General features: G+C 49.0%; 1 protein-coding gene across 2 annotated transcripts in view; it reads left to right on the forward strand.

Annotated features, from left to right (window-relative positions):
• The window catches only part of LOC139385090 (protein unc-13 homolog C-like), a 235,673-nt gene that overhangs the window by 185,493 nt on the left and 33,043 nt on the right, over nucleotides 1–17,137 (forward strand). For both annotated transcript variants that reach the window (XM_071130138.1, XM_071130139.1), the window contains one exon: nucleotides 11,329–11,421. In XM_071130138.1, coding sequence (XP_070986239.1) covers nucleotides 11,329–11,421 — 93 coding nt within the window. The remainder of the gene's footprint in view (nucleotides 1–11,328; nucleotides 11,422–17,137) is intronic.

A 17,137-nucleotide genomic window follows, 5' to 3' on the forward strand; every position in this document is an offset into this window, starting at 1 on the left:
ACCCACAGCGGCCAATCCACCATTCATTCTGATCTTAACTCCAACCTTCCGTTGTCCACAGAACAACCCATCTTTCCCAGTATAACGCCATTTTAATATTTCCTTTTGCAATAAATCCCTCCATTTTACGCTGATGTAGAACATTTCTACTGATATTGTACTAAAAAGACTAGAATGATATTTCTCATTGACTGATAGGGTTTTTTCAGATCCCCTAACAATACAGTTTGCAGTTCCATCTGAACCCTGATATTATGACATAACAATCATTCCTGGACCTGACTCCAAAAGCAAGCCACAGATAGACAGTACCAGAAGATGTATTCTATTGATTATGTTTCCTCGTGACAGAGTCTGCACAAGGATGACTGTTCAATGCCCCACATATTGAGATTTTGTTTGTAGCAAGTATTTTATATAGTAGCTTAAATTGAAACTAATGACTTGATGAGTCAATTGTTGTTTTATATGTCAGTTCATAGACCCGATGCCAAGGTATTGGGACATAAAAAAAAACTGTTTCCAACTGACTCTAATTTTATTGGTTGTTAGCGTGTTGATTTCCCCTGTTCCAGGTCTTAATTGTGTTGTCGTAATATCCCCCTCCCTAATCAGGATCCATTCATCAGCTCTCTCGCTCCCTCTCTCTCTCTCCATCTCCCTCTCTCTCTCCATCTCCCTCTCTCTCTCTCCCTCTCTCTCTCTCTCTCTCTCTCTCTCTCTCTCTCTCTCTGTCTCTCTCTCTCTCTCTCTCTCTGTCTATCTACCTCTCTCTCTCTCCCCCTCTCTCCTGCTCTCTCTCTCTCTCTCTCTCTCCCTCTCTCTCTCTCTCTCTTTCTCTCCCTCTCTCTCTCTCTCCCCCTCTCTCCCGCTCTCTCTCTCTCTCTCTCTCTCCCTCTCTCTCTCTCTCCCTCTCTCTCTCCCTCTCCCTTCATCAGCTCCTACTCTAATAGCTTCTGCTTGTTTGGAAACATATTGATTAGACATCGTATCAACTAGGCTGTTAATGACACAACAGACACACAGACAACAGTACAAATATGTCTACAGTATGTTACTACCCCCAAATCTTGCCCTCTGTCTATGTTACTACCCCCACGTCTGGCTGTTCTGCCTGTGTTACTACACCCACGCCTGGCTGTTCTGCCTGTGTTACTACCCCCACGTCTGGCTGTTCTGCCTGTGTTATTACCCCCACGTCTGGCTGTCCTGTCTATGTTACTACCCCCACGTCTGGCTGTTCTGCCTGTGTTCCTACCCCCACGTCTGGCTGTTCTGCCTGGGTTACTACCCCCAAATCTTGCCCTCTGTCTATGTTACTACCCCCACGTCTGGATGTTCTGCCTGTGTTACTACACCCACGCCTGGCTGTTCTGCCTGTGTTACTACCCCCACGTCTGGCTGTTCTGCATGTGTTATTACCCCCACGTCTGGCTGTCCTGTCTATGTTACTACCCCCACGTCTGGCTGTTCTGCCTGGGTTACTACCCCCACGTCTGGCTGTTCTGTCTATGTTACTCCCCCACATCTGGCTGTTCTGTTTGTGTTACTAACCCCACGTCTGGCTGTTCTGTTTGTGTTACTACCCCCACATCTGTCTGTTCTGTCTGTGTTACTACCCCCATGTCTGGCTGTTCTGTCTGTGTTACTACCACCACATCTGTCTTTTCTGTCTATGCTATTACCCCCACATCTGGCTGTTCTGTCTGTGTTACTACCCCTACATCTTGCCCTCTGTCTGTGTTAATACCCCCACGTCTGGCTGTTCTGCCTGTGTTACTACCCCCACGTCTGGCTGTCCTGTCAATGTTACTACCCACACGTCTGGCTGTTCTGCATGTGTTACTACCCCCACGTCTGGCTGTTCTGTCTATGTTACTACCCCCACGTCTGGCTGTTCTGTCTGTGTTACTACCCCCACGTCTGGCATTTCTGTCTATGTTATTACCCCCACATCTGGCTGGTCTGTCTGTGTTACAACCCCCACATCTTGCCCTCTGTCTGTGTTACTACCCCCACGTCTGGCTGTTCTGCCTGTGTTACTACCCCCACGTCTGGCTGTTCTGCCTGTGTTACTACCCCCATGTCTGGCTGTTCTGCCTGTGTTACTACCCTCCACGTCTGGCTGTCCTGTCTATGTTACTACCCCCACGTCTGGCTGTTCTGTCTGTGTTACTATTCCCACGTCTGGCTTTTCTATCTATGTTATTACTCCCACATCTGGCTGTTCTGTCTGTGTTACTACCCCTACATCTTTCCCTCTGTCTGTGTTACTAACCCCACATCTTTCCCTCTGTCTGTGTTACTACCCCCACGTCTGGCTGTTATGTTTGTGTTACTACCCCCACGTCTGGCTGTTCTGTCTGTGTTACTACCTCCACATCTTGCCCTCTGTCTATGTTATTACCCCCACGTCTGGCTGTTCTGTCTATGTTATTACCCCCACGTCTGGCTGTTCTGTCTGTGTTACTACCCCCACATCTGGCTGCTCTGTCTGTGTTACTACCCCCACGTCTGTCTTTTCTGTCTATGTTATTACCCCCACATCTGGCTGTTCTGTCTATGTTACTACCCCCACATCTGGCTGTTCTGCCTGTGTTACTACCCCCACGTCTGGCTGTCCTGTCTATGTTACTACCCCCACGCCTGGCTGTTCTGTTTGTGTTTACTACCCCCACGTCTGGCTGTTATGTCTATGTTACTACCCCCACGTCTGTCTGTTCTGTCTGTGTTACTACCCCCACATCTTGCCCTCTGTCTATGTTACTACCCCCATGTCTGGCCCTGTGTCTGGCTGTTCTGTCTATGTTACTACCCCCACGTCTGGCTGTTCTGTCTGTGTTACTACCCCCACTTCTGGCTGCTCTGTCTGTGTTACTACCCCCGCGTCTGTCTTTTCTGTCTATGTTATTAACCCCACATCTGGCTGTTCTGTCTATGTTACTACCCCCACATCTGGCTGTTCTGCCTGTGTTACTACCCCCACGTCTGGCTGTCCTGTCTGTGTTACTACCCCCACGCCTGGCTGTTCTGTTTGTGTTACTACCCCCACGTCTGGCTGTTCTGTCTATGTTACTACCCCCACGTCTGGCTGTCCTGTCTATGTTACTACCCCCACGCCTGGCTGTTCTGTTTGTGTTTACTACCCCCACGTCTTATTTTTTTATTTTTTTATTTCACCTTTATTTAACCAGGTAGGCTAGTTGAGAACAAGTTCTCATTTGCAACTGCGACCTGGCCAAGATAAGGCATAGCAGTGTGAACAGACAACACAGAGTTACACATGGAGTAAACAATTAACAAGTCAATAACACAGTAGAAAAAAGGGGAGTCTATATATACATTGTGTGCAAAAGGCATGAGAAGGTAGGCAAATAATTACAATTATGCAGATTAACACTGGAGTGATAAATGATCAGATGGTTATGTAAAGGTAGAGATAGAGATATTGGTGTGCAAAAGAGCAGAAAAATAAATAAATAAAAACAGTATGGGGATGAGGTAGGTGAAAATGGGTGGGCTATTTACCAATAGACTATGTACAGCTGCAGCGATCGGTTAGCTGCTCAGATAGCAGATGTTTGAAGTTGGTGAGGGAGATAAAAGTCTCCAACTTCAGCGATTTTTGCAATTCGTTCCAATCACAGGCAGCAGAGAACTGGAACGAAAGGCGGCCAAATGAGGTGTTGGCTTTAGGGATGATCAGTGAGATACACCTGCTGGAGCGCGTGCTACGGATGGGTGTTGCCATCGTAACCAGTGAACTGAGATAAGGCGGAGCTTTACCTAGCATGGACTTGTAGATGACCTGGAGCCAGTGGGTCTGGCGACGAATATGTAGCGAGGGCCAGCCGACTAGAGCATACAAGTCGCAGTGGTGGGTGGTATAAGGTGCTTTAGTGACAAAACGGATGGCACTGTGATAAACTGCATCCAGTTTGCTGAGTAGAGTGTTGGAAGCAATTTTGTAGATGACATCGCCGAAGTCGAGGATCGGTAGGATAGTCAGTTTTACTAGGGTAAGTTTGGCGGCATGAGTGAAGGAGGCTTTGTTGCGGAATAGAAAGCCGACTCTTGATTTGATTTTCGATTGGAGATGTTTGATATGGGTCTGGAAGGAGAGTTTAGAGTCTAGCCAGACACCTAGGTACTTATAGATGTCCACATATTCAAGGTCGGAACCATCCAGGGTGGTGATGCTGGTCAGGCGTGCGGGTGCAGGCAGCGAACGGTTGAAAAGCATGCATTTGGTTTTACTAGCGTTTAAGAGCAGTTGGAGGCCACGGAAGGAGTGCTGTATGGCATTGAAGCTCGTTTGGAGGTTAGATAGCACAGTGTCCAAGGACGGGCCGGAAGTATATAGGCTGTATATCTGGCTGTTCTGTCTATGTTACTACCCCCACGTCTGTCTGTTCTGTCTGTGTTACTACCCCCACATCTTGCCCTCTGTCTATGTTACTACCCCCACGTCTGGCCCTGTGTCTGGCTGTTCTGTCTATGTTACTACCCCCAAGTCTGGCTGTTTTGTCTGTGTTACTACCCCCACATCTGGCTGCTCTGTCTGTGTTACTACACCCACGCCTGGCTGTTCTGCCTGTGTTACTACCCCCACGTCTGGCTGTTCTGCATGTGTTATTACCCCCACGTCTGGCTGTCCTGTCTATGTTACTACCCCCACGTCTGGCTGTTCTGCCTGGGTTACTACCCCCACGTCTGGCTGTTCTGTCTATGTTACTCCCCCACATCTGGCTGTTCTGTTTGTGTTACTAACCCCACGTCTGGCTGTTCTGTTTGTGTTACTACCCCCACATCTGGCTGTTCTGTCTGTGTTACTACCCCCATGTCTGGCTGTTCTGTCTGTGTTACTACCCCCACATCTGTCTTTTCTGTCTATGCTATTACCCCCACATCTGGCTGTTCTGTCTGTGTTACTACCCCTACATCTTGCCCTCTGTCTGTGTTAATACCCCCACGTCTGGCTGTTCTGCCTGTGTTACTACCCCCACGTCTGGCTGTCCTGTCAATGTTACTACCCACACGTCTGGCTGTTCTGCATGTGTTACTACCCCCACGTCTGGCTGTTCTGTCTATGTTACTACCCCCACATCTGGCTGTTCTGTCTGTGTTACTACCCCCACGTCTGGCATTTCTGTCTATGTTATTACCCCCACATCTGGCTGGTCTGTCTGTGTTACAACCCCCACATCTTGCCCTCTGTCTGTGTTACTACCCCCACGTCTGGCTGTTCTGCCTGTGTTACTACCCCCACGTCTGGCTGTTCTGCCTGTGTTACTACCCCCATGTCTGGCTGTTCTGCCTGTGTTACTACCCTCCACGTCTGGCTGTCCTGTCTATGTTACTACCCCCACGTCTGGCTGTTCTGTCTGTGTTACTATCCCCACGTCTGGCTTTTCTATCTATGTTATTACTCCCACATCTGGCTGTTCTGTCTGTGTTACTACCCCCACATCTTTCCCTCTGTCTGTGTTACTAACCCCACATCTTTCCCTCTGTCTGTGTTACTACCCCCACGTCTGGCTGTTATGTTTGTGTTACTACCCCCACGTCTGGCTGTTCTGTCTGTGTTACTACCTCCACATCTTGCCCTCTGTCTATGTTATTACCCCCACGTCTGGCTGTTCTGTCTATGTTATTACCCCCACGTCTGGCTGTTCTGTCTGTGTTACTACCCCCACATCTGGCTGCTCTGTCTGTCTTACTACCCCCACGTCTGTCTTTTCTGTCTATGTTATTACCCCCACATCTGGCTGTTCTGTCTATGTTACTACCCCCACATCTGGCTGTTCTGCCTGTGTTACTACCCCCACGTCTGGCTGTCCTGTCTATGTTACTACCCCCACGCCTGGCTGTTCTGTTTGTGTTTACTACCCCCACGTCTGGCTGTTATGTCTATGTTACTACCCCCACGTCTGTCTGTTCTGTCTGTGTTACTACCCCCACATCTTGCCCTCTGTCTATGTTACTACCCCCATGTCTGGCCCTGTGTCTGGCTGTTCTGTCTATGTTACTACCCCCACGTCTGGCTGTTCTGTCTGTGTTACTACCCCCACTTCTGGCTGCTCTGTCTGTGTTACTACCCCCACGTCTGTCTTTTCTGTCTATGTTATTAACCCCGCATCTGGCTGTTCTGTCTATGTTACTACCCCCACGTCTGGCTGTTCTGCCTGTGTTACTACCCCCACGTCTGGCTGTCCTGTCAATGTTACTACCCACACGTCTGGCTGTTCTGCATGTGTTACTACCCCCACGTCTGGCTGTTCTGTCTATGTTACTACCCCCACATCTGGCTGTTCTGTCTGTGTTACTACCCCCACGTCTGGCATTTCTGTCTATGTTATTACCCCCACATCTGGCTGGTCTGTCTGTGTTACAACCCCCACATCTTGCCCTCTGTCTGTGTTACTACCCCCACGTCTGGCTGTTCTGCCTGTGTTACTACCCCCACGTCTGGCTGTTCTGCCTGTGTTACTACCCCCATGTCTGGCTGTTCTGCCTGTGTTACTACCCTCCACGTCTGGCTGTCCTGTCTATGTTACTACCCCCACGTCTGGCTGTTCTGTCTGTGTTACTATCCCCACGTCTGGCTTTTCTATCTATGTTATTACTCCCACATCTGGCTGTTCTGTCTGTGTTACTACCCCCACATCTTTCCCTCTGTCTGTGTTACTAACCCCACATCTTTCCCTCTGTCTGTGTTACTACCCCCACGTCTGGCTGTTATGTTTGTGTCTACTACCCCCACGTCTGGCTGTTCTGTCTGTGTTACTACCTCCACATCTTGCCCTCTGTCTATGTTATTACCCCCACGTCTGGCTGTTCTGTCTATGTTATTACCCCCACGTCTGGCTGTTCTGTCTGTGTTACTACCCCCACATCTGGCTGCTCTGTCTGTGTTACTACCCCCACGTCTGTCTTTTCTGTCTATGTTATTACCCCCACATCTGGCTGTTCTGTCTATGTTACTACCCCCACATCTGGCTGTTCTGCCTGTGTTACTACCCCCACGTCTGGCTGTCCTGTCTATGTTACTACCCCCACGCCTGGCTGTTCTGTTTGTGTTTACTACCCCCACGTCTGGCTGTTATGTCTATGTTACTACCCCCACGTCTGTCTGTTCTGTCTGTGTTACTACCCCCACATCTTGCCCTCTGTCTATGTTACTACCCCCATGTCTGGCCCTGTGTCTGGCTGTTCTGTCTATGTTACTACCCCCACGTCTGGCTGTTCTGTCTGTGTTACTACCCCCACTTCTGGCTGCTCTGTCTGTGTTACTACCCCCACGTCTGTCTTTTCTGTCTATGTTATTAACCCCACATCTGGCTGTTCTGTCTATGTTACTACCCCCACATCTGGCTGTTCTGCCTGTGTTACTACCCCCACGTCTGGCTGTCCTGTCTGTGTTACTACCCCCACGCCTGGCTGTTCTGTTTGTGTTACTACCCCCACGTCTGGCTGTTCTGTCTATGTTACTACCCCCACGTCTGGCTGTCCTGTCTATGTTACTACCCCCACGCCTGGCTGTTCTGTTTGTGTTTACTACCCCCACGTCTGGCTGTTCTGTCTATGTTACTACCCCCACGTCTGTCTGTTCTGTCTGTGTTACTACCCCCACATCTTGCCCTCTGTCTATGTTACTACCCCCACGTCTGGCCCTGTGTCTGGCTGTTCTGTCTATGTTACTACCCCCAAGTCTGGCTGTTTTGTCTGTGTTACTACCCCCACTTCTGGCTGCTCTGTCTGTGTTACTACCCCCACGTCTGTCTTTTCTGTCTATGTTATTAACCCCGCATCTGGCTGTTCTGTCTATGTTACTACCCCCACGTCTGGCTGTTCTGCCTGTGTTACTACCCCCACGTCTGGCTGTCCTGTCAATGTTACTACCCACACGTCTGGCTGTTCTGCATGTGTTACTACCCCCACGTCTGGCTGTTCTGTCTATGTTACTACCCCCACATCTGGCTGTTCTGTCTGTGTTACTACCCCCACGTCTGGCATTTCTGTCTATGTTATTACCCCCACATCTGGCTGGTCTGTCTGTGTTACAACCCCCACATCTTGCCCTCTGTCTGTGTTACTACCCCCACGTCTGGCTGTTCTGCCTGTGTTACTACCCCCACGTCTGGCTGTTCTGCCTGTGTTACTACCCCCATGTCTGGCTGTTCTGCCTGTGTTACTACCCTCCACGTCTGGCTGTCCTGTCTATGTTACTACCCCCACGTCTGGCTGTTCTGTCTGTGTTACTATCCCCACGTCTGGCTTTTCTATCTATGTTATTACTCCCACATCTGGCTGTTCTGTCTGTGTTACTACCCCCACATCTTTCCCTCTGTCTGTGTTACTAACCCCACATCTTTCCCTCTGTCTGTGTTACTACCCCCACGTCTGGCTGTTATGTTTGTGTTACTACCCCCACGTCTGGCTGTTCTGTCTGTGTTACTACCTCCACATCTTGCCCTCTGTCTATGTTATTACCCCCACGTCTGGCTGTTCTGTCTATGTTATTACCCCCACATCTGGCTGCTCTGTCTGTGTTACTACCCCCACGTCTGTCTTTTCTGTCTATGTTATTACCCCCACATCTGGCTGTTCTGTCTATGTTACTACCCCCACATCTGGCTGTTCTGCCTGTGTTACTACCCCCACGTCTGGCTGTCCTGTCTATGTTACTACCCCCACGCCTGGCTGTTCTGTTTGTGTTTACTACCCCCACGTCTGGCTGTTATGTCTATGTTACTACCCCCACGTCTGTCTGTTCTGTCTGTGTTACTACCCCCACATCTTGCCCTCTGTCTATGTTACTACCCCCATGTCTGGCCCTGTGTCTGGCTGTTCTGTCTATGTTACTACCCCCACGTCTGGCTGTTCTGTCTGTGTTACTACCCCCACTTCTGGCTGCTCTGTCTGTGTTACTACCCCCACGTCTGTCTTTTCTGTCTATGTTATTAACCCCACATCTGGCTGTTCTGTCTATGTTACTACCCCCACATCTGGCTGTTCTGCCTGTGTTACTACCCCCACGTCTGGCTGTCCTGTCTGTGTTACTACCCCCACGCCTGGCTGTTCTGTTTGTGTTACTACCCCCACGTCTGGCTGTTCTGTCTATGTTACTACCCCCACGTCTGGCTGTCCTGTCTATGTTACTACCCCCACGCCTGGCTGTTCTGTTTGTGTTTACTACCCCCACGTCTGGCTGTTCTGTCTATGTTACTACCCCCACGTCTGTCTGTTCTGTCTGTGTTACTACCCCCACATCTTGCCCTCTGTCTATGTTACTACCCCCACGTCTGGCCCTGTGTCTGGCCTGTCTGTCTATGTTACTACCCCCAAGTCTGGCTGTTTTGTCTGTGTTACTACCCCCACATCTGGCTGCTCTGTCTGTGTTACTACCCCCACGTCTGTCTTTTCTGTCTATGTTATTACCCCCACATCTGGCTGTTCTGTCTATGTTACTACCCCCACGTCTGGCTGTTCTGCCTGTGTTACTACCCCCACGCCTGGCTGTCCTGTCTGTGTTACTACCCCCACGCCTGGCTGTTCTGTTTGTGTTACTACCCCCACGTCTGGCTGTTCTGTCTATGTTACTACCCCCACGTCTGGCTGTTTTGTCTGTGTTACTACCCCCATGTCTGGCTGTTCTGTCTATGTTACTACCCCCACGTCTGGCTCTTCTGTCTATGTTACCACCCCCATGTCTGGCTGTTCTGTCTATGTTACCACCCCCATGTCTGGCTGTTCTGTCTATGTTACAACCCCCACATCTGGCTGTTCTGTCTATGTTACTACCCTCACGTCTGGCTGTTCTGTGTATGTTACCACCCCCATGTCTGGCTGTTCTGTCTATGTTTACAACCCCCACATCTGGCTGTTCTGTCTATGTTACCACCCCCATGTCTGGATGTTCTGTCTGTCTGGCTGTTCTCCTCCACCTCTCTCTTGTTCATCTCTATCACTCTCTTTCTTTCTCTTACCCCCACTCCTCATCTCTATGTCTCTCTCCCTCTCTTTCACCCCCGCTCTCTCCCTTTCTCCCTCCTGGGTCTGTCATTGAGTGCACCTCCATATTTAATGTGTGTTTGTTCTCTCTGCTCCAGAGAGGGTAGTGGTCCTAAATGTTTGGAGTCTCTGTGTAGGGCAGCACTTTGCATTACGTGTGTGTGTGTGTGTGTGTGTGTGTGTGTGTGTGTGTGTGTGTGTGTGTGTGTGTGTGTGTGTGTGTGTGTGTGTGTGTGTGTGTGTGTGTGTGTGTGTGTGTGTGTGTGTGTGTGTGCACTCCTGTTCCATTCTGTTCTGTTCTTTTACTCAGAGCTTAATGCAGTTATCTACAGCTCCATGTGTTGTTTTGTTTTCTCTGTAGCTTGTTTTTCTTTTGTCACTGGTTTCCAGAGATCCCTACTTCTCAGAGTGACACAGGAGGAAGTGGAGTGAGTCATTCTCTTCATGTTGCAGTTTATGTTTCAGTCACTACCACAGGGGTTTCTCCTCTACCTTTCTGTATCAGTGTGTGTGTAACCTTATTTGAGATGCAGTGTTTCTGTCTTTTTGACTCTCTGTCTCACCTTTATTCACTCCCTGTCTCTCCTTTTCTCTCTCTCTCATTTTCTCTCTCTCTGTCTCTCCTTTTCTCTCTCCCTTTCTCTCTCTGTCTCTCCTTTTCTCTCTGTCTCTCCTTTTCTCTCTCTGTGTCTCTCCTTTTCTCTCTCTGTCTCTCCTTTTCTCTCTCTCTTCCTTTTCTCTCTCTCTCACCTTTTCTCTCTCGCTCTCCTTTTCTCTCTCGCTCTCCTTTTCTCTCTCGCTCTCCTTTTCTCTCTCTCTCTCTTCTCTCTCTGTCTCTCCTTTTCTTTCTCTCTGTCTCTCCTATTCTCTCTCTCTGAATCTCCCCTCTGACTCTCTTACAACATGTGGTTGTGATGACTAGCAGGTCATTGTAGGTGATGATTCTCTCTCTCACTGTCTCTTTTCTCTCCCTTTCTCACTCCTCCTCTCTCTCTCTTTCTCCTCCTCTCTCCTCTCTCTCTCTCTGACGGTAGTCTTTTATGGTGATCTCCAGGTGAGGACTCAATGTGCTCTCTCTCCTCCTTCCTCCTCTCATTCTCTCCTCCGACCTCCTCTCTCTCTCCTCCTCCTCCTCCTCTCTCTCTCTCTCTCTCTCTCTCTCTCTCTCTCTTCCTCCTCCTCTCTCTCTCTCTTACAATAGTGTTGTGTTGTGTTGTTCTGCAGGTCAGTCTACCAATGGCTCCATGGGGGAGGTGTCTATCTATCTCTCCTTCTCTCTCTCTCTGACGGTAGTGTTGTATTGTTGGTCTGCAGGTCAGTCTACCGACAGCTCTGTGGGGGAGGTGTCCATGCAGGTGGATCTCATCTCTCACCCTGGCACTGGAGAGCACAAAGTCAACGTGAAGGGTGAGACACACACACTCAAGCACTCGCACATGCCATTCCAGCACTCGCACATGCTATTCCTGTACACAAACACACAGAGGAGGAAAGCTGAAACTGTGAAACAATTAAACCTCACTTTACCCCTTAGATAAGAACATTACAACAACAATTTATCATTCTTAGTCAAATCTATTCATACCTGTAATGTTCAAAGAAGAACCACTGGGAGGAACATGGATAGTTGGATGTAGTTGTAGGCTAATGTTAAGCTGTGGTCATTATCAAATAGATTGCTGCTACACTACGTCCTACTTGAAACCCTATACTACAGAACACTAGTCAGACAGAGACAGAGTGTAAAGGTTGTCGTCTGGGGAAGGAGAGGAGGACCAATATGCAGCGTGGTAAGTGTTCATATTATTTAATGAAATATGCAACACTAGACAAGACAACAAACACGACAAACAAACAGTCCTGAAAGGTGAAACAAAAACAATAAACAGGAAACAACCACCCACAAAACACAATGGAAAACAGGCTACCTAAATATGGTTCTCAATCATGAACAACGATTGACAGCTGCCTCTGATTGAGAACCATACCAGGCCAAACACAGAAATAGAAAATCATAGACAAACTAACATAGACAACCCACCCAACTCACGCCCTGACCTTACTAAAACAAAAGGTGAGGACTCCGGCCGCAAAACCTGAACCTATAGGGGAGGGTCTGGGTGGGTGTCTGTCCGTGGTGGCGGCTCAGGCGCGAGACGTGGACCCCACTCTAGCATAGTCTTTCACCGCCTCCTTAACCGCCTCCGTGGCCTCTTAAGAGCGGCGACCCTCGCCGCGACCTCGGACTGGGGACCCTAGACACGGGTCCCGAATGGACGAGAGACTCCGGCAGCTCCGGAGTGAAGGGCGATTCCGGCTTCGCCGGCATGACAGGCGGCTCTGGCAGCTCCTGGCTGACTGACGGCTCTGGCAGCTCCTGGCCGACTGACGGCTCTGGCAGCGCCTGGCTGACTGACGGCGCTGGCAGCTCCTGGCTGACTGACAGCTCAGGACAGACTGGCGGCTCTGGCAGCTCAGGACAGACTGGCGGCTCTGGCAGCTCAGGACAGACTGGCGGCTCTGGCAGCTCAGGACAGACTGGCGGCTCTGGCAGCTCAGGACAGACTGGCGGCTCTGGCAGCTCAGGACAGACTGGCGGCTCTGGCAGCTCAGGACAGACTGGCGGCTCTGGCAGCTTAGGACAGACGGGAGACTCTGGCAGCTCAGGACAGACGGGAGACTCTGCTAGCTCAGGACAGACGGGAGAATCTGGCAGCTCAGGACAGACGGGAGAATCTGGCAGCGCTGGGCAGGAGGAAGCACCTGTAGGGAGAAGACGGAGAGACAGCCTGGTGCGGGGGGCTGCCACCGGAGGGCTGGTGCATGGAGGTGGCACCGGATAGACCGGACCGTGAAGGCGCACTGGAGCTCTTGAACACCGAGCCTGCCCAACCTTACCTGGTTGAATGCTCCCCGTAGCCAGGCCAGTGTGGCGAGGTGGAATAGCCCGCACTGGGCTGTGCTGGAGAACCGGGGACACCATGCGTAAGGCTGGTGCCATGTACACTGGCCCGAGGAGATGCACTGGCGACCAGATGCGCTGAGCCGGCTTCATGGCACCTGGCTCGATGCCCACTCTAGCCCGGCCGATACGAGGCACTGCAATGTACAGCACCGGGCTATGCACACGCACCGGGGACACCGTGCGCCTCACGGCATAACACGGTGCCTGCCCGGTCCCTCTCGCTCTCCGGTAAGCACGGAGAGTTGGCTCAGGTCTCCTACCTGACTTAGCCACACTCCCCGTGTGCCGCCCCCCAAGAAATCTTTGGGGCTGCCTCTCGGGCTTCCTTGCCAGCCGTGTTCCAACGAAGCGCTGGCTCCCATTACCTGCTGCCTCTGCTCTCCTGGCTGCCTCCACCTGTTCCCATGGGAGGCGATCCCTTCCAGCCAGGATCTCCCGCCATGTGTAGCAACCCTTGCCGTCCAAAACGTTCTCCCATGTCCAGGAGTCCTGAGATCGCTGCTGCCCGATACCACGCTGCTTGGTCCTTTTTTGGTGGGTGGTTCTGTAACTCTTGTCGTCTGGGGAAGGAGAGGAGGACCAATATGCAGCGTGGTAAGTGTTCATATTATTTAATGAAATATGCAACAATAGACTAAACAACAAACACGACAAACAAACAGGCCTGAAAAGTGAAACAAAAACACTAAACATGAAACAACCACCCACAAAACACAATGGAAAACAGGCTACCTAAATATGGTTCTCAATCAGGGACAACGATTGACAGCTGCCTCTGATTGAGAACCATACCAGGCCAAACACAGAAATAGAAAATCATAGACAAACTAACATAGACAACTCACCCAACTCACGCCCTGACCATACTAAAACAAAAGACAAAACAAAGGAAATAAGGTCAGAACGTGACACAGAGACCAGCGGTTAAAACCTTATTTTACAGAACAATAGTCAGTCAGAGACCAGCAGTTAAAACCTTATTTTACAGAACACTAGTCAGACAGAGACCAGCGGTTTAAACCTTATTTTACAGAACACTAGTCAGTCAGAGACAGAGACCAGCGGTTTAAACCTTATTTTAGAGAACACTAGTCAGACAGAGACAGAGGCCAGCGGTTTAAACCTTATTTTACAGAACACTAGTCAGTCAGAGAAGGAGACCAGCAGTTTAAACCTTATTTTACAGAACACTAGTCAGTCAGAGACGGAGACCAGTGGTTTAAACCTTATTTTACAGAACATTAGTCAGTCAGAGACAGAGACCAGCGGTTTAAACCTTATTTTACAGAACACTAGTCAGTCAGAGACAGAGACCAGCGGTTTAAACCTTATTTTACAGAACACTAGTCAGACAGAAACAGAGACCAGCGGTTTAAACCTTATTTTACAGAACACTAGTCAGACAGAGACCAGTGGTTTAAACCTTATTTTACAGAACACTAGTCAGACAGAGACCAGGAGTTTAAACCTTATTTTACAGAACACTAGTCAGTCAGAGACAGAGACCAGCGGTTTAAACCTTATTTTACAGAACACTAGTCAGTCAGAGACAGAGACCAGCAGTTAAAACCTTATTTTACAGAACACTAGTCAGACAGAGACCAGTGGTTAAAACCTTATTTTACAGAACACTAGTCAGAAAGAGACAGAGACCAGCGGTTTAAACCTTATTTTACAGAACACTAGTCAGACAGAGACCAGCGGTTAAAACCTTATTTTACAGAACACTAGTCAGTCAGAGACAGAGACCAGCGGTTTAAACCTTATTTTACAGAACACTAGTCAGACAGAAACAGAGACCAGTGGTGAAAACCTTATTTTACAGAACACTAGTCAGACAGAGACAGAGACCAGCGGTTTAATCCTTATTTTACAGAACACTAGTCAGACAGAGACCAGCGGTTAAAACCTTATTTTACAGAACACTAGTCAGACAGAGACCAGCGGTTAAAACCTTATTTTACAGAACACTAGTCAGTCAGAGACAGAGACCAGCGGTTTAAACCTTATTTTACAGAACACTAGTCAGACAGAGACAGAGACCAGTGGTTAAAACCTTATTTTACAGAACACTAGTCAGTCAGAGACCAGGAGTTTAAACCTTATTTTACAGAACACTAGTCAGACAGAGACAGAGACCAGCGGTTTGAACCTTATTTTACAGAACACTAGTCAGTCAGAGACCAGGAGTTTAAACCTTATTTTACAGAACACTAGTCAGTCAGAGACAGAGACCAGCGGTTTAAACCTTATTTTACAGAACACTAGTCAGACAGAGACCAGCGGTTAAAACCTTATTTTACAGAACACTAGTCAGTCAAAGACCAGGAGACCAGGAGTTTAAACCTTATTTTACAGAACACTAGTGTGACGACCCTCCCACTCTGTCTGCTGTATTCTGTCTTTGTTCTTGTTTCCTTATTAGGATGCCGGTGGGCGGAGTTGGGAGGGTCGTCAGCTTCATGGGAAACACCTGGGCCAGGTGTCTCCCAGGATAAATAGACCTCTTCCACATTCATGGAAGAGACTCTCTCCATGCAGACACCTTTGTAGATTGTGTTGTGGTTCTTGGTGGCCTTTTGTTTGTTTGCTTTGGCACCTTTCAACACCCTGCATTATCACATTCATGCACGCAAACCTCACTTACACTACTAATTACTGATTACACACATCATTGTATATTTTCCTTAGTTGCTTTAGTTAATAAATATATATTTTGTTACTCCTTATCTCCACGTTGTCTCCCTTTGTTACGGGCTTTGAGCCGGTTCGTGACAAGTGGGAGCTCGTCGGGGATATTTGAACTATTGGTTTGGGAGACTGTGGAGGTACGTGTTTGGTTTGCATATTGTGGTTGAGTTTAATAGGCCCAGTATTGGTTGCCTTTGTTGTTTGGATTGTGTGCTGCGTTGGAGAGAGTATAATGGTTAGTTTCCAGGCAAACGTTTGTTCTACTTTCTGTTGGGACATCAGTCTGAGGAGGTGAGTAAATCGGCTGTGTACCTCGGTAGGAGATTTGTGTAGGGTAGTGGAACTTGCTACCTGGAGCTATAGCCTTTTCCCCTGATAGGCTTAGCGACGTGTTTAAATTTTGGACATGTTGGGCATGGTTAAATGTTTGTTATTTTTGTGTGGTGTCTGTGGACTGAGCAGTTGTCTCGGGGGCACATCCGTGGCTTGGTGAAATTTGCCAGCATGCTGGGGAGTTCTATTTCCTTGCCAGCAGGCTACAGTGCGTAAATACCCACCGCAAATCTGCACGAAGACAAGGGTTGAGTTATTGTAGGTTTTGGGGAAGCTCCGTATCTCATCTCTCTTCTGTGGTGCTCAGGGTGATTGTCATTTCTCTGGTTGTGGTCTGATGTGCTCAGCAGAGGGGTTGAGCAAGATTATTTACTTATGACTATGGTGTCTCATGTAGACAAGTTCATTCGCTTTCATCAGAGGAACTGTTAGAATTAGGTATTAAAGAACAGCTGTTGAAGATCGCTGAACACTACAAGGTTAAATTAGTGAAATTCTGTTTCGTTGGAAGTGACTATGAATCGTTGGAAGTGACTATGAATCGTTGGAAGTGACTATGAATCGTTGGAAGTGACTATGAATCGTTGGAAGTGACTATGAATCGTTGGGAGTTGTAAAAAATTAAGAAGGACCCTGATGTTCTTTTCGTTGGAGTTTGTAGCTGTTGTGGTCTTTTGTGCCATGTTCCTGAATGTTTACGCGACTGACCATTGTTTGGGGTTGTCATGTTCTATCTTTCCTGTCTGTTCCCTCCTGGTCTTGTGTTCTTCTTTCCTCTTAAATATTGCTTCCTATGCGCAAAGGTTGCTGAGGTCTGGGGAGGAGGAGGTTGGCTGGCGCAGGTGGAGGTGTGAACACATAACCCCTCACCAATTTGGGACGCAGAGGCTGTGTCAATTTGGGACGCAGAGGCTGTGTCAATTTGGGACGCAGAGGCTGTGTCAATTTGGGACGCAGAGGCTGTGTCAATTTGGGACGCAGAGGCTGTGTCAATTTGGGACGCAGAGGCTGGTATGTTGTTCCGGGGTCCTTGTTGGTCCCCGGTTTTATGGGGGGGAATGTGACGACCCTCCCACTCTGTCTGCTGTATTCTGTCTTTGTTCTTGTTTCCTTATTAGGATGCCTGTGGGCGGA

Source organism: Oncorhynchus clarkii, chromosome 26 (assembly GCF_045791955.1).
Source record: "Oncorhynchus clarkii lewisi isolate Uvic-CL-2024 chromosome 26, UVic_Ocla_1.0, whole genome shotgun sequence".
In the NCBI taxonomy this organism is placed as follows: Eukaryota; Metazoa; Chordata; class Actinopteri; order Salmoniformes; family Salmonidae; genus Oncorhynchus; species Oncorhynchus clarkii.